Source organism: Labrus bergylta, chromosome 7 (assembly GCF_963930695.1).
Source record: "Labrus bergylta chromosome 7, fLabBer1.1, whole genome shotgun sequence".
Lineage (NCBI taxonomy): Eukaryota > Metazoa > Chordata > Actinopteri > Labriformes > Labridae > Labrus > Labrus bergylta.
In genome coordinates, this window is record NC_089201.1 from 10,441,560 (window position 1) to 10,468,569 (window position 27,010).

At 39.3% G+C, this 27,010-nt stretch overlaps 2 protein-coding genes across 5 annotated transcripts in view; one reads left to right on the plus strand and one right to left on the minus strand.

Annotated features, from left to right (window-relative positions):
- Nucleotides 1-93: 93 nt before the first annotated feature.
- LOC109996941 (aminopeptidase N) lies at nt 94-25,235 on the plus strand. Of its 2 annotated transcripts, XM_020651282.3 has the most exons (24): nt 94-1,206; nt 1,997-2,223; nt 7,542-7,639; nt 8,280-8,396; nt 9,221-9,407; nt 9,494-9,636; nt 10,488-10,624; nt 11,731-11,857; nt 12,647-12,801; nt 12,885-12,998; nt 14,142-14,285; nt 14,559-14,624; nt 15,579-15,644; nt 15,942-16,114; nt 16,332-16,411; nt 19,919-20,052; nt 20,184-20,239; nt 20,966-21,113; nt 21,318-21,409; nt 22,119-22,229; nt 22,325-22,492; nt 22,650-22,790; nt 23,024-23,105; nt 23,194-25,235. In XM_020651282.3, exons 2-24 carry the CDS (start codon nt 2,102-2,104, stop codon nt 23,344-23,346), a joined length of 2,814 nt encoding a protein of 937 aa, XP_020506938.1. In that variant the 5' UTR covers nt 94-1,206; nt 1,997-2,101; the 3' UTR covers nt 23,347-25,235. The 2 variants fall into 2 exon arrangements, 1 of the variants encoding a protein (XP_020506938.1); XR_010666640.1 differs by lacking the exon at nt 23,194-25,235 and having other exon boundaries at nt 22,325-22,508.
- LOC109996943 (synaptic vesicle glycoprotein 2B) overlaps nt 23,994-27,010 on the minus strand; it is a 55,178-nt gene continuing 52,161 nt past the window's right edge. For all 3 annotated transcript variants that reach the window (XM_065956721.1, XM_020651283.3, XM_065956720.1), the window contains exon 15: nt 23,994-26,706. In XM_065956721.1, the coding sequence (XP_065812793.1) occupies nt 26,523-26,706 (184 nt within the window). In that variant the 3' untranslated portion in view covers nt 23,994-26,522. The remainder of the gene's footprint in view (nt 26,707-27,010) is intronic.

Consider the following 27,010-nt stretch of genomic DNA (forward strand, 5'->3'; position numbering starts at 1 on the left):
ACATTTTAACTTGAGCATCACACTTTTTTAACACAATTCCAGATGGGCTGCTGATTTCAGCACAATACACCAAATGTTTGTTTTCATGGGATTTCTTTGTTGCACACAAATGTCCTAATGTCATACAGGACAAGAGAGTTTTTACTGGAGTTGTGAAGGGCTCCAGATTGTTTGATATAAGGTGGTCATTCAACTGTTGAAGAACCTTTGGTCAGTTCGTCTTTTGTTGTTCATACTATGATGTGAACAGAGTCAACAACCAATAGGAGCGATCCATTCAGGAAGCAGCTAACCATGAACGGCACTCCACAGGCTGCTGTTGGACTGAACCACTGAAAGTTTGACATGGAGACAAAGGAAGTTCATACAAGCCTGCTACCTTGTAATCCTAATCCAGCTACCATTACAGCCTTGATCCGCCCAGATAACATAAAAGGGTTCAAGTGAAGAGTAAGCATGAAAACAAAAAAAAATACATTTTGAATTGTAGATTGTTGGTAGTTACATATTTGTATCTCCAAAGATTAAAGGAGCAATATGTAACTCTGACACCTACTGTTTAGGATGGGTAATGCAGTCCAAATTTCAAACAATGAAGAAACCTGTCTGCCCCTGCCCCCTCCACCTTAAAGTTGATGCAAGTTTCCATGTCACGGACAGAGAAACTTCAGATTTAAACCAGCTCTGCATCGGTCTTTACCTTTCTGCACAAAAGCATCTCCAATATTTATCTTAGTTGTACCACTTACCTGGTTGAGAAGCTTTATAGAAAAATGCAGAGTCTATTTGGGTCGAGTAGAATCAGTTATATCTGAACCAGTTCCCTTGCCTGCTTTCATTGCTGCAAGAAGAAAAGATAAAAGACCAGCTTCACAAGTTCTGAATAACCCACAACAGCGTTGAGATGTACATCAGTCAACTATAAAACACTTATGCAGACAGTAATGCAGAGCAGCACTTGTATATGTGACACAACAAAATGTGTTGTCACATTTTGTTATTGTATTTGGTTATTTTGTGTGAATATTATACAAATGTATCTGTGTTTTGGTTAAAGAAGTTATTTTGAAGCTGTTCCTGTATATGCCACCTCCCTTGCTGAGCGGGCTGTTTATTGTCCTTGCTGCGCTCTGCTTCAGGCTGGCAGAAGTGAGAGAAGAGTGAACAACTACAGTCGACTCAGTGTGTTTTCTTTGTCTTTTACAGGTTAGTAATTGAAGTTAAAACACAGAACTTTCACAATATGATGCAGATGTAATTCCACTAAAAGTTTTATTGGTTCTATAACACTTTGTTGGTCTTATGTTTGTAAAGAGAGTAAAAACGGTTTTGAGTGCTTGTGCATGACTGTAACTTTCAGTTTCAATTCCCTTCTGATTTTTAGTTGGTTAAAAACGCTCATGATACTGTGTAAAATAAATAATAAATAGATCATGTATTCTGTTTATGTACAAAAGTAAGATTGTTGCATCAGTTAAATGTTATTTGCTTATCTGGTAGCTCTGTCAGTTAATATGGGTTTTTCCCATTGAAAATATTGCTAAGAGGCAAAATGCTAGTTTAGGTAATTTTACCATAATGAGCTTGTGTTTACATGGACGTTAATTTGAACAGTAAAATGAGATTTTGTATTTAGTGAATTAATCACAGTGTCTGAAATGCACTTAGAGAAGTAACATATTTTGTATGTTTTGGTATTTAAACATTTGTTTAATAAAAGTCTGTTAGAAGCGAGATTAGAGTGAACAACTACAGTCGACTCAGTGTGTTTGACCTATGAACACAGTGACGCAAAGACAATAAAATCTCTCCGTCATACTCCTGTGACTGCTCAGCAAACATGTATTGTTTTATGACAGTTACGAGAACATCCACGAAAACATGAGTCTAGATAATCCATCATTGTAAATTCTCAGATGGTTATCAACAATCCTTGGTTGCACTGTTCACACAACAGCTGTTCCGACCTAATATATCATGCATTTTTTTCCTACAGGACTCTGTGGAACAGGCAGTTAAATGCTGGAAACCCCCTCTTTCTGTTATTCTGCCTGAAAGCTGAGACTCTGTTTTACCAGTTGGTAGTTTTTGTTATAAGGACATGGAGAAAAGATGCAGAGTCAGCAGGCTATGCATTCTCGGTGTGGTACTAGCTGTAGCCGCAGTTGCAACCATTGTCACATTGTGGACTCTTGCCCTGACAAAAAAGGACCCTTTGGAAAGGTAGGACATTGTTTTGGCAAAATCTTGAAAGCTTCAGCAGCCTTGAAGTATGACAATAAATAACTCAGAATAAGCTGACAGTACAACCGGACACCTATAGGCAGAGTTCCCCCTCTCAGGATGATTAAAATAAAAATAGCCTACATGTGATTAAAGTTAGAAATAACCTTAAATTAACAAAATTCTACAATTCTACAAAAATGTTGGGCTATTATTGTATTTCAGTGTTGGTGCAAGACAGACTACTGCCACATTTTCACTGCAGAAACATTACCAATGGACCAGAAACCTTTGCAGAAACTCAGTGTGTTTCCACTGAAGACACCAGTTGCTATTGTATTGTATATTTAAAAGAAGAAGCAATAAGACCTATTGAGACTAAAAAAACAACAACAGATAAGAAACGCTAAAACCCGTTGACCCATTTCTGTACTTTATTACAGTCACTAAGGTAAGTTTCTGTACTTTATTATAAGTCACTAAGGTAAGTGCACTGAACAGTAAAACACTTAGTGACAGCTGATCACTAAAGGGCGCTGTCAGAACAACCCCCTCTCAAGGAAATGACAGACCTTCACTGAATACGATTTTTAAAAGTTAGTTAAAAATATTAGTTTTTAAAAGAGCAGGATGAATACAGTATAAAGTGAGTAAGTTAAATGTAAAATCTGCAATGAGAAATGTAAATTCTATTCATAGATTTGAATGTCTAAAGTTACTGATTGGTCACGTGTTTCTGGCAGGATTATTATTACACAGACATTGCACCACTGTGTTTTGATATTGAATCAACAGCTGCATTATACTAGTATCTATTTAACTGTTAAATGGACTATCATTTACTATGTATAATTATGCTGTGCTGAAGAAGGCTTGAACCATAGACAGAGACCATAAATCAATGGGATAACTTATTACTAAGGGTTAGAATAGAATAGAATAGAATAGAATTACTTTATTGATCCCAAACTGGGAAACTGTGGCGTTACAGCAGCAGGTTATCCAAACACACAATATTAGCAAATAAACACAATATAATATTAAATACAAAGTAAATAAGCACTAAAAATATCAAAACTAAGAATGAGAATGTATACAACCAGGATTTAACTAAGCATTACTAGTCTTAATATGAAAAGATTAAATACAACATACTTTGCTGGAGGTAGATGTAAATGTGCAAAAACAGAGTTGTAAATGGACAGTATTGACATAGGGAGCTGTCCAGAGCTGTGCAATCAGTGATACATAAGTTAGTGCATGAGTGTAGACATATTATCAGTAGAAACTATTCAATATAACGGCGAGTAGACAGACAAATGAAGTTAACTTGAGTGCAGGGATAATTTGTAAATTTAACATGTGCAGAACAGATTACAGTATGGAAAGACAGATATTATCATTATGACAGTTCTCTGCTCGCAAGAGGTGAGCTGTTGTACAGAGTTATGGCCTTCGTTAAGAAAGATTTCCTGTATCTGTCCTTGTGACAGCGGAGTTGGACAAGTCTGTTAGAGAAGCTGCTTCGCTGTTTGTCCAGTAGGGTGTGCAGAGGGTGCTCAGGATTGTCCATAATGGATAATAGTTTATTCAGAGTCCTCCTCTCTGTCACCACTACAAAAGAGTCCAGCTTGCAGCCTGTCACAGAGCAGGTCTTCTTAATTAGTTTGTCCAGTCTCTTAATGTCACCAGCTCCAATGCTGCTCCCCCAGCAGACCACAGCAGAGTAAAGTGCACTGGCCACAACAGACTGGTGAAAGATCTCCAACATCTTGCTGCACACGTTGAAGGATCTCAGCCTCCTCAGAAAGTAGAGTCTGCTCATCCCCTTCTTGTAAACAGCCTGAGTGTTGGCCTTCCAGTTCAGTTTGTTGTCTATGTTGACAACTTGGAGTACTTGTACTCCTCCACCACAGAAACATCCTCTCCCAGGATGCACAGCGGTTGTGGCTCTGTCCTCTTCCTTCTAAAGCCTATCACCATCTCCCTGGTCTTATCCAAGTTCAGAATCAAGTGATTTCTTCTTGTCCACTCCACAAAGTTATCCACCAGCGCTCTGTACTCCCCCCCTTGCCCATCACTTATACACCCCACCACCGCAGAGTCATCAGAAAACTTCTGCAAGTGGCATGACCTGGAGTTGTACTGAAAGTCAGAGGTGTACAAGGTGAAAAGGAAAGGAGACAGCACAGTCCCCTGTGGAGCTCCTGTACTGCTCTCCACCATTCCAGACTGAGCACTGCCAAGTCGGACAAACTGTGTTGAATGCACTGGAGAAATTAAAAAAAAGGTGATTCTCACAGTGCAGCCATTTCCCTCCAGATGTGAGTGAGCACGCTGCAGCAGGTAGATGATGGCATCGTCCACTCCCAGGTGTGGCTGATAGGCAAATTGTAGAGGGTCAAGGGATGGTTTCACCTGCGGTCTAAGGTGGGTGAAGACGAGCCTCTCCAACACTTTCATCACATGAGAAGTGAGAGCCACTGGTCGATAGTCTTTGAGGTCAGATGGCGTTGTCTTCTTTGGGACCAGGACCAAGCAGGACGTTTTCCACAGCACCGGTATCCTCTCCTGGCTCAGACTCAGGTTGAAGAGGTGTTGCAGAATTTCAGACAGCTGGCTGGCGCAGGTCTTCAGAACCCTTGGGCTTATGCCGTCCGGGCCTGGAGCCATGCTAAGGTGTAGTTTCTCCAGCTGTTTCTTAACCTGGCCAGTTGTTAGAGTCAGGGGGGATGGAGCAATTCACCTCAGAGGGGGAAGTGCACTCCTGTGGTGCGGGGTCAGAGTCCAAAGAGTTCACCATGGGGGGTTGGGGGGGAGGGAGCTGGGAGTGTGAAGGACAGGGGTGTTGTTTGAGGTGGGAGAGGCAGCTGTGAACTAAACCGGTTGAAGAACAGGTTTAGCTCTCTCCAGGCTGTCAGAATGTTGCCTTTCTCTCCCCTTGAAACCAGTGATTTCCCTCATTCCCGTCCACACATCCCTCATATGGTCCCTGGTCAAGTAATAGGGGCGCATTCCAACAGCTAACAGTTCAATGTCCGGGCTGCAGAGACGTTCCTTCACACTAACATGGCCAGGATTACACCATCTCTCACTCACATACAGTGCAATCCCTCCACCTTTCTTCTTACCGCTCTTTATAACGTCCCTGTCAGCCCGAAAATCCTGAAGCCGGGTACTGCCACACTGTGGCCCGGGATGTCCGAGTGCAGCCATGTCTCCATGAAGCACATAATACTGCACTCGCGGTATTCCCACTGGTTCCGGACAAGCGCGTCAAGTTCGTCCGTCTTATTGCCCAAAGACCTCATATTCCCCATAATCATCACTGGTACAGAAGGCTTATGTTTTCTCTTCTTAACTCCAGCTCTGCAACCCCGGCGTCGCCTCCTCAGCTCCTCCGGAATTTCAGGCCTTGCGCCGGCTGTAGCACTGTGGAGAGCGCCATCAGCTGATCGCGTGTGTAAACAATGCCCTCACTCCTCTAAGTAACAGAAAAACAGCGCAAAAAGTTCCAAGAGCGAAAGTACTTCCACTTATTAGAAATGAACATATAAAATAAAGGTGAAAGAATAATAACCTTTGCATCCCTGTTAGACAGGGATGTTATAGTATGCTCAGTCTTATTCGATAGTGTGTGAATGTAACAAGTAGCCTAGTGCAAAAGCAGCTTTGAAAAGTCTAGACTAGTCAAGACTAAAAAAGAGTCATATAAGTCAAAGACCATTTACATAAATACAGTACTTTCACAACTCATAACATTATATGATGAGTTTAAAGTTAACTTGTACATTTATTAAAATACTGGCATTTTAAATAAAGTGCTCTCAACAGAAATGCAGGATCATTATTTCATGTTCTAACGTGTCACTCTTCATGTTAATGCTGCTTTTACAAACAGCCTCATAAGGTTGTATGTATTCCAAGTTTTGTCGACCATTGGCAAAGCTGAAAACTGCCTAAGACAACTGCAGGGCTTCATTATTCCAGAAAAGTATTTTACATTATACAGCACCATGGTAAATACACATGAACACAGTCATATGAGAAATCACAAGATCAATCACAGAAGTCACACAAAAATGTTTAAGGTCTTCTGCAGCCACGTATCCGATGTGTCCTTGGGCAAGACACTTAACCCCAAGTTGCTCCTGCTGCTTCGTTGGCGGTGTATGAATGTGTATGAATGAGATTAGTTACTTCTGATGGTCACTTTACATAGCAGCCTCTGCCATCTGCTCAAGACTATTTACCATTTAGGTGAAAAATATTGCACCGTGGAAACACTTAAATCCCATAATAACACACAATCAATACAACCCCAATATAATAAGAGGAAACACTCAAAAAGTATTTCACATAAATAACATCAGGGCTATGTACCGTCATAAAGTACATTAAACTCCTTAAAGAGGTGTCTCTATGTCCTATAACTGGTGTATAATAAACATTTAGAGACACCAAGATTAACAAATTTAAGTGGTCGAGCACATCATCACAACATTTTACAGTATATCAAGATTTTTCTTCATACAGAGAAACACAACATTAGACCAAAAAAGGACAAATGTCATTTTTTTAGTTTTGACCCTTAATCCCTGAGTATAGGAACTACGCGTACACTAACGCATTGAAGCGTTGGTTGTGCATGTCCTCAGAAAAGATGCAGTATGCATATAACCGCTAGGAGCAGTGTAGAGTTGTATGGTGATGAGACCAGAAATTACAAAATCAGAGACACCACAACAATGGCGGAAAGGAATAATAGATCGCAGCTGTTCTGTTCGCAGCTACTTGTACTATAATGCGTCTCTGCTGATGCATAGCAACAAACATGCACGCCAAAATAGCTGGCTACAGATCATCTCTACTTTGGTGTCTCATTAATGTGGGGCTCCCTCTAGAGGAATCCCCCAGTAACACGCATTGTACATAGGGAAGTATGTGAACATTTCCGTTCACGACACAGCAGGTTTTCAAAAGAAAAGTATATTAGAGCCTTTAGGTGACATAACGCTAAAATGAAACACTGCACAATGGTGTCGTTGCAACTATCAGACACCTTGAAATATTTTATTTTCTTTTATTAATTTTTGTCTACAATCTTTAATCATAATGAAGGAAAGGCTCGATCAAATGTTCCCTGTGCTGATTCTAGAGCCGTCAGATGTGATGTCCATGAATATGTTATTTGAGGAATTATTTTATGTTGTGATATATGCTTCTCCATTGCTCTTCCTGTAAACATGTGGATAGGTTACAGACCCTAAATGATCACAGTAAACACATTATGTCATCTATGTATTTATTCCCATCAGATATCGTCTCCCTGCTGATTTGATCCCTGTCTCCTACAACATCACCCTGTGGCCTCGTCTCATACCCGACCCAAACACTAGCCTCTACATTTTTACAGGTGAATAAACTGCTTCTTATGCACAGCATGTCTGCATTGCCACTACATTTACTTTTGTACTAAGGCTTCTGCCAGTGAAGATGTTAGATCATTTACCTCTAACAGTAGATGTTAGAAATAGAAGAAGCAATACATCAGGGTTTAGTGGTTTGTGTTCTGAGTTTCTGCACACTAATGGTTCTCTGGGTCATAAAAAATAACATCTACTGTGCTGCTGCTGCTGCTGGACGTACTGTGTTAAACCAACGTGTGGTTATTTGAATGTTCATGTTCTATGTGTTTGCAGCATGAACAGCCAGAAACAACATTTCATTTGTGAAAGCACATGTTAAATAACGACAAATACTTGACACTGGACACAAATTGTCTGGAAACACCTGCAAAAAAACAGCAGCAGATCTTATTTACTGTTGTCGTCAGGATCTGATTTGAGAAACAAATCTTGATTGTCTTTATTCTGTCCATTGTGGTATTCATGTTCTAGCTTTTCAGGTTTTGTGTTCATTCTTTTGTTTGATTTTTTAGTTTAGCTTTGTTACCTTATTTCTGCATTCCTCCATTCATAAGTGTTTGCCTTCTTTGGACTGACTACAACAACCATCTTTAATCAATGACTTTTCCATTTGTATGCATTCATCAGGCCAGTCCACTGTGAAGTTTGAGTGTGTGAAAGAAACAGATCTCATCCTGATCCATTCCAATAAACTCAACTACACGACGCTGGAGAACACACATATCGCCAGGCTAAGTGCTTCAGGTACAGTACACACATGCTCAGTGCAAGCAAATAAAGTGTATATCTGTAAGCATTTGCAAATTAAACACATTCTAAATTTGTTTTTAAAAGTTCGTTTTTACCTGTTACGGCCTCCTTAACCAAAATAAGTTAATCAAGGCTAAAAAATTAGAGTCGTGAACATAAGGTAGCAACACAGATTAAAAGTTTTAAAAAACTGAGCTTTATTAGATGTAAATATCTCCCCCAAAGTAATTAAGGAAAAATAAGAAACTGAAGACCCGGCCAAGGCGAACAAAAGATGGGAAAGTGTCGAGCCATCCGAGTAATGTGTCGACCCCTCCTCCTACCTGGGCACAGATTGCATTCATGTATGCAGCAGGTGAAGGAGGAGGGAGAATCAAGGAGAGAGAGAGAACAGGTGTGCAGCAGGTAGAGGGACAAACAGAGAGACAACAGAGCCGTACGTAACACCCCTGCGTATGTTCCCTTGCATTCTTGTGAACTACTGATGTAAGTGTGTGCTATCAACAAATTCAAATTAGTAAAATATTGCTAATAGAGTAATGTTTTAGTTATTATCCCCATTCGGAAGGATTTATAATTTTAATGTCAAAATAAATTGTACATTTGTCTCATTATCACTGTCATCGCAATATTGACTGCTGAGAATGAGACATGAGCATCGTTAAACAATTGTGGACTTGATGTTTTCAAATTTAAAAAATGTATCTACTATATATCTTAAAATTATCTTTAAAAAAAGTAAGATTTGAGATTTACTCTATTTACTGCTTATGGAATAAGTCACTTTTTGACCATCCACTCCATCTGTTCTTCTCTAGATGGTGGATCTGCTCCCAGCATTAAGAAGTATTGGCTCCAGCCTGAGGCACAGTTTCTGGTCATCCAGCTGACTGCTGAATTAACTCTAAACCAGACTTACGAGCTGTACACCGAGTTCACTGGAGAACTAGCCGATGATCTGGAAGGCTTTTACAGGAGCGAATACGAAGAAGATGGAATACAAAAGTGAGTTCTCTCTTTTTTTCTTTCTGTCTTTACATTTGTTTTCTGTTATTTGGGAATTGTGTTTACATTGTTTTGTTCAATCCCAGGATTGTTGCCACATCTCAGATGCATCCAACTCATGCCAGAAAGACGTTCCCTTGTTTCGATGAGCCGGCTATGAAAGCTGTTTTCCACATAACGCTCATCCACCCTGTTGGGACCGTGGCCCTGTCAAATGGCATGGAAATAGGTCGGTAGAGCCTACAAGTAATTTAGGCCATTTATTTGTCATTTCCCAATACAGAGTTCATAATAGTCACATAAAGAACAAAACTATTCAATCTTTAGAATGGAGTCAAAATAAAGTGAATAGCACCTGGAATAGAGAACAACTAAATAATTAAAATTAATAATGTATATGATGTTGTTTCTAAAATTATATTTTTACCTACATTAATGGCAAGAAATTGTCATGTTAAACATTTTTATAAATTTGCATTTGGAGGAATATAAACAGCAGTAACAGGACAGCGTTGATACTATTGTCAGCATCTTAAAGGACCAATATGTAATTCTGTGACCTAGTGTTTAAAATGGGTACTGCAGTCCAAATTCAAAACAATGGCAAGAGCTATCCCCCCCTTCCGAGGACACTGAAGCTTCAGTGTTTAGCCAGCTCTGCATCTTGAAACCTGTCTGCGTTTTAACCTCTCTCCATGTTTCAAAAGCATCGCCAATATTTATCCAAGTTTTACCATGTTTCTGGCTGATTAGAAAAAATGCAGAGTATCTATGCAGAATTTGTGTACCTTATTGTAAAGTGTTACCAATATTACAAAGACTGTCCCACTATAATCAAATACTTTAAATGCATAGTATGCTAATTTCGCCTGCCAGAGCTCTCAATCAAAACAATGACAACAAGATGACATTGTAAAAATAAATCAACATATTATACCTTTAGGGCAGTTTGCAGAGAAAATAATAAAATTTGAAGCTACTATATAAAAAAGTTTATCAAACAGATTGGGATTGGGATTTTTACTCAAACTGACATCTCATTTCTTAGAGCCTGTTAATCTGTGTGTTTGTGTCTTTTAGATATTGTGAACACTACTATGGATGGAGCAGCTGTGACACGGACCAATTTTGAGCCCACCAAGAAAATGTCCAGCTATCTATTAGCCATTATTGTCTCTGACTACACACACATCAGGTCAACACAAGGAGACACTCTGGTAACTCATATAACTGATGTTTTATTGAAATTACTTTTATACAGTGGAGACCAAAGATTTGAGATACAACAGTTTTTCAACGTGTTATCCACTGGACTTGAGCTTGTGTAGCGCTTTTCTAGTCTTCCGACCACTCAAAGTGCTTTTACACTACATATCACACCCACCCATTCACACCCTTTCACACACTGATGGTAGTGATCACTATGTAGTATCATCCATCAGAAGTAACTTATCCCATTCATACACCACCACTGAAACATCGGGAGCAATTCGGGGTTAAGTGTCTTGTCTAAGGACACATCGGACACTGATCAGCCGTGACATTATGGCAGCCTGTCTTTAGTCTTGTGTAGATGTCCCTCTGGTCAAGTCAGGGCCAAAACAGGCAGATGTGCTGTGGTATTTGGACGTTAAGCAGGTCCTTTAGGTCCTGTATTTTTGAATGGGGAGCCTCCTCAACGGACTTTGTTGTGCATCACATCCCATAGATGCTTGATTGAATTGAGATCTGGGGAATATGGAGGCCAAGTCAACACCTTGAACTCATTGTCCCTCCAGACCACCCTCTTCTTTGCTCCATTGTCAAGTTCTGATGCTCATGATCCCATTTTAGACACTTTGGTGGTGTACAAACTGTTATGCACCATGTGTTCCTATATCTTTCTATCATCATTTTTTTCAGCAATTTGAGATAGAGTAGCTCTTTTGTTGGATCATACCAAACTGAGCCTATAACCTTGTCTCCGGGTCATCGGATTTCCTCTCTTGGACCACTTTTTTGTTGGTACTGACCACTGCAGGCCCGGGAACACCACACAACTGCTGCAGAGTTGGAGAGGCTCTGACCCAGTTGTCTAGCCATCACAATGTTTACTCTTGCCCATTTTTCCTTCTTCCGACACATCAACTTCAAGGCCAAAATGTTTACCTGCTGCCTCACTGACAGGTGTCTTGTGAAAAGATAACCACTAATATTCACTTAACCTGTCATTGGTCGTAATGTTATGGCTGTTTTTTTGTGTATGAAAATATTTATTTCACTTTGAATAACTTACCTACAAGCTAACAATGACATACAGAGCTGTTTGCTGTTGTGTGTTCAGATCCGTATCTGGGCTCGCAGGAAGGCCATTGAGCAGGGACAGGGGAGCTATGCCCTCAATGTGACTGGACCCATACTGGACTTTTTCCAGTCATACTATAACATCTCCTACCCTCTGAGCAAGTCAGGTGAGCTGCTTGTATAAACACTAGAGAACTCTTTTGGTTCCTGTGATGTGTTGCAATCGTTTGTGCTGCTGTAAATGTGCGTTTTTGTGTGGGGGCTTTTTTCTAACCTAACTCTAAATTTAAACAATTTCTCATTAAATGTAAGTCCCTCACATATTGGTATCTTCTATTTATTCACAGTCAGATGCACAGACAGATTCGGTTCACATGTTTTAAGATTAGCTAACGTTGAAATTTATTAACACCCCCTTGTGAATTAGTTTTTTCATACTTCTCTATACAGGTCAATCAAACCAGTGTAAAAGCCAACATGGATGAATTCAATTTCAGAGAACATAGACTTAATGAAAGGTTGACAGAAGAACAGCAAGCTACCACCAAGGAAAGAAAGAATTAAGGAAATTTATGCATGATCTGTAACAGGAAAAAGCAAAACAGACTTTCAAAAAGTGTGATTAGAAGAGTAAGCAACGCTCTATTTATGCATCACCGTACCCCAGAATGCTAATATATAGTTTAGTTCAGGTTCAGTTATTGTTTAATGCTACTAGTTACTAAGTTAACACATTGAAAAACAGGACAGACACACTTGTAAAAACTGTATAAAGGACTGACTCAAAAACGGTCTATAGCTACTGTTAGTTGATAACTGCTCCTTATCAGCTCCGCTTCCTCATCCGAATATCGTCAAATAGATATGTATTAATAAAGTATGAATGGACATTTTACTTTTGTACTGTATACAATGCGTTTCATCAATAAGAATGAAACCTGCTCTCTGCCTCGCAGATCAAATTGCCTTGCCAGACTTCTATTTTGGTGCGATGGAGAATTGGGGTTTGGTGACGTATAGAGAGACCAACCTTCTCTATGACCCTGTGACCTCCTCCAACAGAAACAAAGAGACCACTGCCACCATTATTGCACATGAACTCGCACATATGGTGAAATAGTTTCTTATTATTTGTAGAATGATTTTTACAAATAATGTTAATCAACTAATTGACCAAAAAATTGTCTGGTGCAGTGGTTTGGTAACCTGGTGACCCTGCGCTGGTGGAATGAGGTCTGGCTGAATGAGGGCTTTGCTTCATATGTGTCCTACCTGGGAGCGGACTATGCTGAGCCCAAATGGAACGTGGTAAGAAAACACTGTTGTCAAAATGCATATACGTTCCTGTCATCATCTTTGCAGGCTGCAATAACTATTTAAGAGAAATTCTTAAAGAAATGTGTTTCAAGCATATTTTTGGGTCAAATGACTAACATGAACATAAAGTTTTGGAATTGCTACAGGCGGTTGCTCTATATCCTGCAGCTGTTAAACAAGCTGCAGGCTGTATTGTAATCCTTGGAGGCCTTCATTGTTTTCAAACCCAGGGCTCTTCTTACAGGTCACAAGTTCTACATGACTAAGAATGATAATAAGTTTTGGAATAACCCCTAAAACATTCTAATGGCTAAGATGGAATCGTCGTTTTTACAACCTAAAGGCTCAGAATGTTATTCTGGATATCTGACAACAGAACAGAAATATTCCCTACAGAGTAACCTGTTTGTTAAAGTGTTAGATCCTCTTTTTTTGTTAAAGCACGTACCAGTCAGTATATTGGTTTCCAGAAACCACCCCAAAACATGTCTGTGAAGTTTCTTCCCAAAAATCCACTCCGATCCTGTATGTTAGCATGACTATAAACCCCTCTATTAAAGTGAGCTGTGTTTGACCACGCCCCTCTGGAAGAGCTTGGATGGCTTGGGCCATGCACCAGTTAAAAGGCAGACTCAGAGGGCAGAATAAACCCTGGGGGAGGGGTTACTTCCCTTTGTGATATCATGAAGGGAAAAGCACACAGAAAATATGGAGATGATGGACTTTTCTCATAATTGGGTTTGTAAGGGGGCCAGGGACACATACAGTTCAAAAACATGGTAAAGTGTATTTTGCATATTATGTGACCTTTAACACAAAGGGAGCCTGTCAGTGGCAAAACAAGCATTTTAATTGAGGATGCATTGGATTTGGGACATAACCCCTCAAGGGTTCCACTGTAGTCATTACAGCCCGTTTTGTGGCTGCTGCTACTGAAGAATTCCTAAACTTTAATCATAGAACCTTAAAAGTGTAACAAAAAAGAGCCCAGGTTAAAAACAACAACATTTGAATTCAGTTCTCTCTCTCACTCTCTATGTTTGTGTGTGTGTGTGTGTGTGTGTGTGTGTGTGTGTGTGTGTGTGTGTGTGTGTGTGTGTGTGTGTGTGTGTGTGTGTGTGTTGTTTGTTCCAGAAAGACTTGATCGTACTCGATGATGTACAAAAGGTGATGGCAGTGGATGCCTTGACCTCCTCTCATCCCCTGTCCTCTAAAGAAGACAGCATCATCCTGCCAAACCAGATCACTGAGCAGTTTGATACTATCTCATACAGCAAGGTAACAAAAAATCCCGGACATCTAAATACATGACACATGACAGCACAGACACTCTACTGCCTTTCAAAGGGTGAAGCAGAGGCCAGAAATAACATTTGAACACCATTAAGAACAACAAACAGAAAAAGCTATGATTGAGTTTCTGGCACTGTTAAAAAATTCGTAAATTTGTAAAAAATTGGTACAAATTGAGATTGTGTTGTGTTTTACAGAAATGGCACATATTTGTGAACCAGTATAGGCTGATCATTTGTCTCTCTCGGTGTTACCCAGGGTGCAGCAGTGCTGAGGATGATGTCTGATTTCCTCTCAGAGCCCGTCTTCGTCCAGGGACTAAGTGTGAGTTTTTTTTAACCAGGCAGCTTATGTTTCAAACGTAACAAGCAGTGTACCTTTAAGCACCACTAGCTGGTGATAAATAATGTAGAGTGTAAAGGGTCTTTCAGATAGGACGCAGTACGCACTGAACTTGCTGCGGAGTAGGGCGCAGAGCAGAAGGGGAAGCGCATAAGCGACCAAAAAGCAACGTCGCCTGCTGCTAAGTGACCGAAAAAGAGTAGTAGAGAAAATAGCTAATTATTGGATGCGCAGTATTTGTATCTGTCCACTAATAAGTAGAAAACTCTGATCTCTCTACTACTGGAGAGGAGGAGACAAGCAGCACAGAAGGAGAGGGTGTCTGCTCATGAAATCCTCAGGGCACAACAGGATTTGAGAGTTTAGGCTCGTCCAGGAGCTGACCGCTTCACAAGCACGACACACTGCTGTTGTTTAAAACACATGCGGTACCCCCAAACTAAAATGTATTTTTAAACTAGACATTTCTCTCTGATGTGCCGGTAGGTCTTTAAACTAGAGCCCAGGAAAGTGGAAAGCTCCGTTTGTTGTGATCTGATCTTCCCTCCTAAGGGTCGCTCGGAGGTGACCTCAGAGAGCGCTGCGCCCAAGTTAGATATGCAAGCTAGACCCTGCGCTGCGCTCTTGCGCATAGCAACATAATAGACAATGAATGGGCTTGACAGCGGTGCGCAGTTCCCACCGCGTCCTATCTGAAAGGCCCTTCAGTCAAGAGTTGGCAGTTTGGGGAGACAGAGGGGTGAACTTGGGCTTTGTTTGGACTTATTCTAACGTGTAGTAAACTGCTGTATGTGTTATTAATTCTGTGTTACTGTGTGCAGCTAAAACAACTTGTTGAGATAGATCACTGTATTGTTTCCCCTGTATTTTGAATATTTGTGTTCATCCACAGAGAGAAGCCATTTATGACTTGATGTTGTTTGTGTTTGTCTCTAGAGTTACCTCAATCACTTTTCCTACAGTAACACAGCTGGGGACGACTTGTGGGACCATCTCCAAATGGTAAGATGAAAGATTGTATAACCAAAAATGAAAGTGATGACAGGGCTTCCCACTACAACTTACAAATGTGGGAACTTTTCCATTCATTTAAATAAACACACAGCAACACAAAGAACTTGTGCCTATGTACATTTCTGCCTATAAGTTTATGTTTGTACCCTACTCCAGGAAATGTTGCATGTGCTGACAAACCGTACTTGGGATTAATTATTCACTGTCATATTTAATAAAACCAGACACACCAGTGTTAAAAACCTTAAGTAGACCTTGATTTTTCCTCTGTCACTCTCTCAACAGGCTGTGGAAGCCAATGATGTTTCACTCCCTGAGCCAGTCAATATAATCATGAACCGCTGGGTGCACCAAATGGGCTTCCCTCTGATTACCATAGATACTAACACAGGAAGAGTATCCCAGAAGCACTTTCTACTGGATCCAGAGTCCACTGTCATGGTAGAATCACCTTACAAGTACGCAAACCAAAAACATGTGCAGATGTTACATTCTGATTTTAAATAGGAATCATATCTCATGGACTGCTTTTACAGAATGCATAATGCTGGTTCAATACAAACAATAATATCTAGAAACAAGTGTTTTTCTGGTCTTTCTTTATTTTCTTACTTCTTAAAATCATGCTTTAATAACCAAATAATTCAATATAAAGTGATGATATATCTCTTCTAGCTATGAATGGATTATTCCTATAAGAGGAATGAAGAAAAATGTGGTACAAAGAGACATCTGGTGGCTGCGGGGAAAACAAGGTAAGCCGATTTGGTGCCATGGAAAAGATTAGGATTTGGAGAAATTAGGGGGGAATACCACTGATCTTGGTAGTGGTATCTAAGATATTCTCCACCCCAAAATGTTTTCTGTTAAACAAGCTCAATTTTGAGATAATTTGTATCACTGTTGGTAGCTTATTTAGAATTTTCACCTCACAGCACATCTGCTATCATTGAACACGTATTGTCTACAGTTAAACCCACACACATTGGCTATGTATATGGACAACAAGTCTCCATCTTATCATGTAGCACAAAATTGAAACCAAAAATACCCCCATTATGGGCGCTGACATATTGAGTCAGTGAGATCATCTAGAGACAGGGCAGATGTCATCTGGCTGGTGGATCAGCGTAATTTACCCCAAACATCTTCAACTAACCAAACCACACATAAACGTGTGTTAGTTTGAAGCAGACACTTGTGATTTTGAAAGTTCAATGCATCTCTGTTAGTATTTAGTTTTTACTTGCTATTCCTTTTCCAGGCTAATTGGGAAAAAGATGGCAATTATGACACTATATCTACTCTTTTGAAGATATGAAATATGATTACAGAACATTTTTTACATGTATTTTTATTTAGAAATGTGACCATGTCCCATCTGTTAACATGGAGGAGGATGCTTATGATCTATACTGAAGCCAGTCAGTAGTTGGAGCTTAAAATATTTTGGCTTCACTTTTGGGGAGAGGTTGTGCCATCCATCTTTTTATACAGTCTATGGTCACGTAATTTCAGACACACTTGACTGCAGCCCTACTGTATCTGTCAGTCTGTGTAGCACAAGAGTATGCTGTGGGTTCAGACATTCATAAACAGCATCTATACAACATAATATTATTATGAAGGGAAACAAATGTCATATCATGATTCCTCAGTTACAGAGAAATACATTCAGGGCCCAACTTCTCACCCTTTATAGAGAACAAACCATATGACGTATTTTTGTAGGCCAACCCGGAAGTAGCATCGCCATGGGGTCTAACGAGAAATCACCTATGGGATTTTTGCATTGGATTTTGGATCATTGCAGAAAATAAGCTCTGTTGCAAACACATGTTGCTGATGCGTAGGCGTTTTGTTCAGCAGAATAATCTTCACAGATGAACACAATTTTTATGATGTTTGAAGCGTTAATGTGGCCGACAGAAGTTAATGTTATACTATAGAGAACTACACCACGGTCAGATGATAATGACGTCACTACCGTTATGCTTCAGACGATCTCTGATAAACTAATCCGTGTAGCTAAATAAATTGTTTATTAACCTAATATTTGCCTTAACCCAAAGATTAAACCTACAGGAGACATCACAGACTAGTGAGAGTAGTGTCAGACTAGTGTCCCCGACAACCACTGTAGTCACATTTAGCCACTTGTTAGCAACCGCCTTTTTAAGGATGCGTAAAAACTTCAAAATTCACAAGTGGGGGTATAACCTAACGTAGTTTAGCTTTTGTTAACCACAGACCTTATTTCAGGTGTCTAACCCCAAACCCATTCATAATTGCCATTGACTTTCAGACGATAGACCCCATGGCGCTCAATTGCTAACTTACTTCCGGGTTTTAGGACTCATTCTTGTGGCGACCTATTCTCTTTTGGACTAACCAGAATAGTTGTATATTTTTCCAGAGTGTATGTTGCCAGGGATGAACCAGTAAGCAACAGGTGACAGAGGCTGAAATGCACTGGCAAGCTTGGTTGTGGTGTATAGACTTAGCTAACCAATGGTTTTTACAATACCTTTGATAATAATTGTTTCCTTTATCAACTACATTTATATTTAGTGTTGACTGGTATATCCTCAAGATTGCGTTTTTGAGCAAGGCTAAAGAGACAGCAAACAAAAAAAACAAAAAAAAACTAAAGGTTGTTTTGTAAAAATCAAGATTCTTGTCTTGTGAGGTTTTAAATAGATTCATAACTTCCAAAAATCTAGTTTTAATTAATTAATTAAGTAATTAATTAATGAATTAATTTTCTTTTGTGGGTGGGGGGGGGGGGGGGGGGGGCTAATCAGTCACTCCTTGCTCAGTGCTAAGGCTAGCTTTTTAACTCAGTAGAAGGCCAAATGGAGCAGCAAGACATTCAGCCAGTCTCACTGACGACTGGAGTAGATCCTGAAGTATGTAATAATTCAAGAATAGACTTTGAATCATGAATCCAGAATCTTTTTGAATCAAAAAAATAGTTTCTGAATCGAATCATGACCCTAAGAATCGAAAATCGAATCGTGAGACACCCGAAGATTCCCAACCTACATAAAACCTTATTCTTGAACTAAATGGCTGATGATCGTTTTTGTAAAACTGAAAATACAGTACAAATCGTATGTCAACATACTGCATATCTAATGCATACACATATATAACTAAACTGTAAATAGTTAAATGTATGAGGTACATCGATAGCTTGACATAAAACATCAAATAAACTACTATTTAAATCCCTATGAATTGTAAACCTTTCTATTCACATGTAACATTGCTGTATAATATTTTTCTATACATTTATCCAACAGCTAACAACTCAGATAAATATTTGCACCAGGTAGTGCACATATCAAATTGAAAAGTGCTTCAATGTAAGCTAATTAGCCGTTAGCAAAACAGATCTCTGTGTTTACTCATATCAGGAGGCTTCTAATATTCTTCTTCAACGGACATATTTAGTTTTGATACTTTTTCAAAATACGTATTCAAACAATTTACGACTGTTACTTTAGGACTTATCAACTCCAAGGCTTAAACGTAAGGAGATAACTGAAATGCATGCACACTGTAGGCTGGTCCATGTACGAAGTATAATTCATTTACAGAACTTTATGTTGTATAATGAAACATGCCAGTTTAAGGGGTATTGCCTAATTTCATTGTCCGACTTAGCGAATGCAAATATATGTTGCTGCATGTTAACTCATTCCTCCACAGCTGACTCAGCCTAACGTTGTGAACGCTTTGACTGTATCATTGTTGCATTGAGAGAGGACGTGCAAAGCTATTCAGCCCATCTTGTTGCATTATCCAACTTTCAAAATGAAAATTGAATCATGGAAGTCTATTATTATTTTGAAGGCGAGCTGTGTCTGTTTCCTGATGTCATTATACAACATGAATTACTGCAAATGAATTATACTTCGTACAAGGACGTTGGCTGCTCTTTGTGTAAATGAAACAGAAACGGAGGGTGAAAATGAAAACACAAGAGCTATAAGAAAAGTCCACCAGGGGGCGGAAAATGCCAGTAAAGCAAGTGACACAGGAAGAGTTTCTCATGTCGTGACAAATTCTGTGACACATTAAAACCGCTCTGAAAGTTGCTATCATGTTACTCGTAGTTTGTCAGTATGACTGTCTCATTTTACATGTTGAATGACAAGATATCTTTTATTTCAGGGATATTGCTTGACATCAAAAACCATAAATTAATTTTCAATGGCTCTCTTAATATCTCACTTTTCCTTTGTTTTCTCTGTCAGCGACAAACTCCTTTATGCAATCGCGTCTTTCCTGGGTTTTGGCAAATGTCAATGTAACTGGATATTACCGGGTACACTACGATCCTAGGAACTGGGAGAGGCTCTTCGTCCAGCTTGCTGGAGTTGATCACCAGGTACATAATCACACTGCTTCTGACATGTTTCAAATTTGAATCTTAATTTTCTCCTTTATAACATTGATTGAAATTTGAGATTGTATCATGATTGTTTTGTATCATATGCAAATGTACACTCTGTGGTGCAGGTTATACCAGTTTTAAACAGAGCCCAGCTTGTCGATGATGCCTTCAGCTTGGCCAGGTAAGTCAGCTTACTCTTGGTGATTTTTTCTTCAGCTTATAAAAAATCCTATTTCCATGCTTGGTCTCATATGTGTCAGTGATTAAGTAAAACCTAAAAACAGGCTTCTTACAACATTACTAAAAATAAATGTATAGTAAAGCATACTTGTATACTTTCAGTGATACACAAAATTAGCCAACCAAAGTGATCTTTTTGGAGAGTATTCATACATTGGTCTTCATTGTCAAAAATTCTAACGGTCTATTTTGGGTCTCTTAGAAAAGGCTGTCTATAATTACAGAAGGAGCAGGTCTCCTCCAATAGAGTCCAACATGTTTCTGTTGTCACCTTTAAACAACAAACTTAAAACTCTCTCAAGTGTTATTTTTTGCGAGTTTTAAGAGCTTTGTTTCAGTATTAGAGGACCCATATTGTAGGAAGAGGATGTCATCAAATCATAAATCGATGCTCTTGTGGTCGGGTATGAACGTGTTTTGTCACCTAATTTGAAAGTTTTGTGTGAAGATAACATTCTGTCCTGCGCTCAGATTCAGGCTAAATTAATCCAGAAGCCATCTTCTGAGGTGTATTTCAAACAGGATTTAATCTGAGAATGCATGTAAATTTGTTACCGAAAAATGTTCAGTTGACACTGCATGACTGAATAGATATGCTTTTTGTCCTTGTAACCAACTTTGTATTAAACTTTGTTACATTTCCTAACATGTGTTTCCCTTTCTGCAGGGTTCAGCTGGTCAATAAAATTCACGCCCTGAGGCTAATCTCTTATCTGATTTCGGAGAGAGATTACATGCCTTGGCAAACTACACTGGATAATCTAAACTATTATTACCTGATGCTGGATCGTACTGAGGTCTATCAGCCTTTGCAGGTAACTATTATCTGTGTTTCAGTGATAATTATTATATAACAATTATAGCACAAAAAAGGAAAGCACTGATCTTAAAAAAATCAATTCCAGTATGTTCTTTTACACAACCCTGGTAAACTCTTCATCCAACCCGGTGTCTTTAAGGAGGCAAAGCAGTGACTACAGATAAATCCTCATCTTAACTCACTTCTGTAATACTTGCAGGACTACGTAAAGAAGCTGGTAACTCCCCTCTACCTGTACTTCAAGGAGATGACATCAAATTGGGCCAATGTTACTGAGGGACACACTGACCAGTAAGTATACTCACCTGGCAAGTCATGAGAGCTCAACAAACTGTAATGTAAGACAAATATGTGTTCATAGAAAATGAAGCGCTGTCGCCTGTCACAGCGAGGAGGTTCCTGGTTCGAATCCCTGTCGGACAGGGCCACTCTGTGTAGAGTTTGCATGTTCTCCCTGTGCATGCATGGGTTCTCTCTGGGTACTCCAGCTTCCTCCCACAGTCCAAAGACATGATGGTTAGGTTAATTGATGACTCTAAATTGCCCCTAGGTGCGAATGTGAGTGTGGCTGGTTGTCTGTTTCTATATGTCTGCCCTGTGATTGACTGGTGAACAGTCCAGGGTGTACCCCTCATCCCGCCTAATGACAGCTGGGATCGGCTCCAGCCCCCTGCGACCCTGAACGGAAAAAAGCAGTATAGATAATGGATGGATGTATACCACAGCTCAACAACTAAGCCAAATGCTGCAATTCTTTCTGCTGCTGTATTTTAGCCAAACACCGAAGTTGCAGTTTAATCAAATACTCTACTGCAAGTCAACCAAATCAAAACAACCAGAAAGAACCACTCAACCAAATACCACAACTTAGATATAACAATTCAACCAAATACCATTATTGAACCACAGATTGCAACTCAAGCCAATACAGTCACTTAACGTTATGATGCAACTTACCAAATACTGTTAGAGCAGCCAACATGTGTGTTTCTTCCTGCAGGTACAACCAGGCGAACGCCATCCAAATGGCCTGCAAGACTGGCCTAACCGAATGCCATAACTTGACAACGGGATGGTTCAAACAATGGATGGACAATCCTCAACATAATCCGTTTGTCTATTTTATAATACATTTTCTTCCCTGTCCCTCCCTTCCCCTTTCCCCAGTTTGAAGTTTATCAATGAGTTACCTCCCTGTCTTCTCAGGATCCCTTCTAACCTGCGTTCAGCAGTGTACTGCAGCGCCATGGCAGAGGGTGACGAGGCAGAATGGGAGTTTGCATGGTTCCAGTACAAGACAGCTACTGTAGCCAGCGAGGCCAGCAAACTCATGTCTGCACTGGCCTGTACCAACAACACACAACTGCTGGAAAGGTGTGAAGCCTACCATGTAAAGTGATGTGATTATTTTGTTGTATTGGAAACAAAAAACCTCTTCATTAAAAATGCATTTCATAATTTTAAACTTGTTAGAAACAAAATCATTAGCAGTTAATAATGGAAAGAATGTCTTTCTTTTGTCTTCGTACAGGTATCTCTCTTACACCTTAAAACCAGCTATGATACGTAAGCAGGATGCCTCCTTTGTGATCACATCTGTGGCCAGCAACACAATGGGCCAAAGTCTGGCATGGGACTTTGTTAGGGAACAGTGGGAATACATGTTCACACAGTGAGTAACACAATTAGAAAGAGGTGAAACATGTGAGAAAGGAAAGAGGCAAAAACATGGTGTAAGAGTCCATCCTTGTTTTCCTTTTGATGATTTTTTTTTGCTGACGTGTAATTAAGGACTTATCTGGACCTTCTTTTTAACATTTTCCATCTTTTAAATATTTGTTTTTATCTTCCCCCCAAAACTAGCTTGACATACAGGTTTGGGGTTGTTTGGTTTTGTTTTTTCAGGTATGGTGTGGGCTCCTTCTCCTTTGCTTCTATTATCAGTGGAGTCACGGCAAGGTTCTCTACGCCCACTGAGCTACAACAGGTATGTCATCATTGAGTAACTACTGGGCCTGTAAATCTCTAAGTCATAAACTGTTGTCTGAAATATTTTCTTATGTTCACTCTGCAAGCTGGAGGAATTTGTGGATGAGCACAGCACAGCAGGATTTGGTTCTGCCACGCAGGCTGTAAAACAGGCTTTGGAGAGGACTAAAGCCAACATCAAGTGGCTGCAACAGAACAAACAAGATATCCTGGACTGGCTTACTGTAAGAAAGAGATAGGGGATTCAGAGCTGACTCAACTCTAGTAAAAAAGTGGTTTTTCTCTGATCAAAAAACACAGATAACTGAAAGAGAAGTGTCTGGCTACCAATGAAAATAACCCAGAGTTTACAGGAATTATGTCGGTCAGACATACAAATTAAAGACCAAAAAAGAGCACAGTTCATAATTTTCTTTCCTTTGATAGCAGGATGTCACAAAGATAATTTTATATATTTGGATTTAGTTGGAGAGGGTTAAAAAGTGTAAAAAAAACCCCAAAAAACACAGTACATCTCTGCTGTGTTTTGTAGATCCCTCAAACCTGCTGTGATCAGAATAAGTCACTGAAATGCCATTTGAACAACAGACTAATTCTGCTAAGCTAAAAGCTAAACCAATAATATCTAGGTTTAACTGGCTCAAATAATCATTTGTATCTTCTATGATCATTTCTTACAAATATTACATGTATCTCCATGAAATTCTCATTGTATATAAAAACTATACATGTATCCTGTAAATCAAATGACAGATTTCGACTCTGAGTTGTCAGAGTTACTGGGTTAATTGATTAGATTTAATATTTTCATATAAGGACCCTCTGTCTAAATGTAGCTGAAGATGTGAAGGAAGCGTGGTCTCAAAAATATCTTGGATAACAGATGATGCATTGATGAGCTCATTTTATTCATCTGATTTGTCACAGACACAAATACATACAGGAAGAAACCAAAATGATATCAAACAGAAACATTTTGCACAAAAATAGTTCTCCTCCATGAATAAAAACAAAGATGAAGATTAAAAAAAAAACCCCCGCCATATTCAAACAAAGTATGGCTTTTTATTTCTGCTTTACAGCAGTGGCCAATACACATAACAGGTCTAATTGATGAAGACAGTTAATGACAATACAAACTCCCATTTCACTGTTCACCATCGTTATACTGAAGATTACACAAAAATAAAGTGTGTGTTGACATCGCCTTTATTTACATCTCTTTGCATTGCTTTTTCTCTTAAGACCTGTTTACATTTAAACTGAACAAGCTTCATGTTGAATTTGGCAAGTTCTTCACGCTATTAGGGTGCACTCACAGCAGGCAATCTGTACCATGCCTTAGCACGCTTCAGCCTCAAAGTCCAAGTTTGTTTGACTAGTGTGTGCGCTATGATCCGTGTTCAAGTACGGTACACTTACTTGGCCCTGGCATGCTTGGAGGAGGTGTGCTTCGGCATGATACAGTTGCTCATTCACAAGTACAAGTAATTGTACACAACGTGGAAAGCCTTCATTATCTAGATATTCTGTGTTATGGCTGTATCTAAATATTAGGACTCAAAATAAGCCACCAAGTTGACAAATGCAGTATTCTCTTTGTTGTCCAATTTGCAGACATAGACTCAATCGGGCATTGCTATTTTACGGTCTTGTAAACTAAGCACGCTTCATGATCACGTAAAGCCATGCATGTGTTAAAATACGACGTTATGAAAGAGGTAGCCTAACAGTGCTCAGGTCCGATTAGTCCTGTGTGAGTGCAGGCCAGCGGTGGAATGCAGAAGGTGGGCAATCATGCTTAAAGCACGGTACACAACAACTTTTCCTAGTGTGAGTGCGCCCTTAGTCAAATACAATTTTCCGTGTGTCTTGAGAAGGAAAATGAACATATTGGCAACAATACTCAGGCAGTGAGTTAAACAAAAGGACATTATTCACTATGAACTTGAATTAAAGGGTTTGTTGATTTGTCATGCTTTTACTTCATACTGCTCTTATGTTGCATGTTCTTTATCCATGGATACTAAAAGTATCACATTCCCAATTCTAACCAACACTTCCATGTTTGTGTTTGAGAAGAGAGAGTTGACGGCCATGCGAAACAATTAAAGCTTGTCTAGCACTGTTTTGTTGTTTTCCTTTCATTTCATACATATTCATCTTTTTTTTCTGATTATAAAGAAATCACTGCAAAATCATATGATCATGTATTTTCTCAAAATAAAGAATTGTAGTAACAGTGCCAGACAAAGAAGCAACATTGAGACAATAGACATTTTTTTAGTTTCTTTAGCCAAAGATTAATAGAAGCAAAGGGAATGACAGGAAAGTAGAAGTGAAGATCTGCCTCATTGGGCAGTAACAGACAGAATATTTTCAGTTCAAACTAAGGCTGTCCCCTTGGAAGACCTTTCGGTAGCTTTTCAATGCTTACCCAACACCCAATCTGTAAATCCTTATATGTGTGTCAAAGTGTTGCAGTTTCTTTTTGTGATACAAAACACAATCAGACTACTTTAAACATACATATTATGTGAGACACATAGCCAAGAACAAAACATCAGACAAACATGCAGCCATTTACACAGCCGATCGCAGCACAAAACCATCTGTAATACAGTAAATACATATGCAACATCAAACTGTGCAAGAAAAACAAATGAAGAAAAAGACAAAACCATCCATGCAGAAACCAGTACTTTGCTGAAGCTATGTAGAAGTTTGGGTTTGTGTTGATAAGGGAAATGTTCTAAGCCCCAGTGCTGGAAATAACAAAAATAAAATAAAAACAAAAAATAAAGCAGGGTGCCTCGATATTTTTTTTTACATAACAACAGGTGAAAAAATAGGTTTTCGTGAAATAAATCTTCCCAAAGATTTTTCGATAAGTTATCCATGTTAAGATTAAGTTTTAAGGTGCCAACCATAGAAAACAGTTGGCCTCTTTATGACATTTCCCATCATGCAAGGATAAAAAAAGACAAGAGGCAATGCTAAGATAAGCATGTTGTGATGTGATTTAAGCCTCAAAGATTTATACAAAAATAACAATTTTTCCTTACTCACATCATCATCATCATCCTGTGGTGAGTTTATTCAGCATACCCTAAAATAATCACACTTTCTTCAACGCAAATAAAAAATATGAGACACATATTTGAACACCAAACTTGTGTATGCCTTTACCTCCTTAAATTGCCTAAACATACCCCTCCCCACTCGCTGAAAACATGTACAACATGAAAATGATTCACATGAAAGAATTAGAGCAACATTAAACATTTACAGATGTAGGTTTATTCCATTCTTGCCCTCTTTAAAGATGCAGAGTACAGTTGAAATCCATTTTCAACTGATGTGTTTTGGCCTTTCCCTCCACTTATGAATCCAACTCCTCTGCTCTCCAAAAACCTCACTGAAGGATTTTCTCCCGCGTGTCGGGTAGTTTGAGGGCCACCAGGCCACCACACACCAGTGCACAGAAGGACAGAAGGATTGGGACAGCTTTGGTGATGCCCACAAAGCTGGCAAAGATTGAGCTGCCAAGCACCGCTGCCAGTTTACAAAGAGCATTTAGCACGCCAAACGCTGTGGCCCTGAGAAACAGAGACCAGATATGGGTTTTAGACATCATGGGCATTTAAGTAACCACATAAAGCATATTCAGGTATATTCCCCAGATCTCAGTTTAAACATTTAAACAATTATGTCAGAGTTAGGCCCAGAGTTCCACAAAGTTTTGCTTTTGGACCACCTGATATGCTTGCATTAGTTACTATTATCAGGGACATTCTAATGTTCTTGTTATGCAGATGATATAATATTATACTTATCTGATAAACCAGATAAAACCAAATCCCAGTTGCCTTAGTTATCGTGCCTGTCCTTCATCTCCTTAGA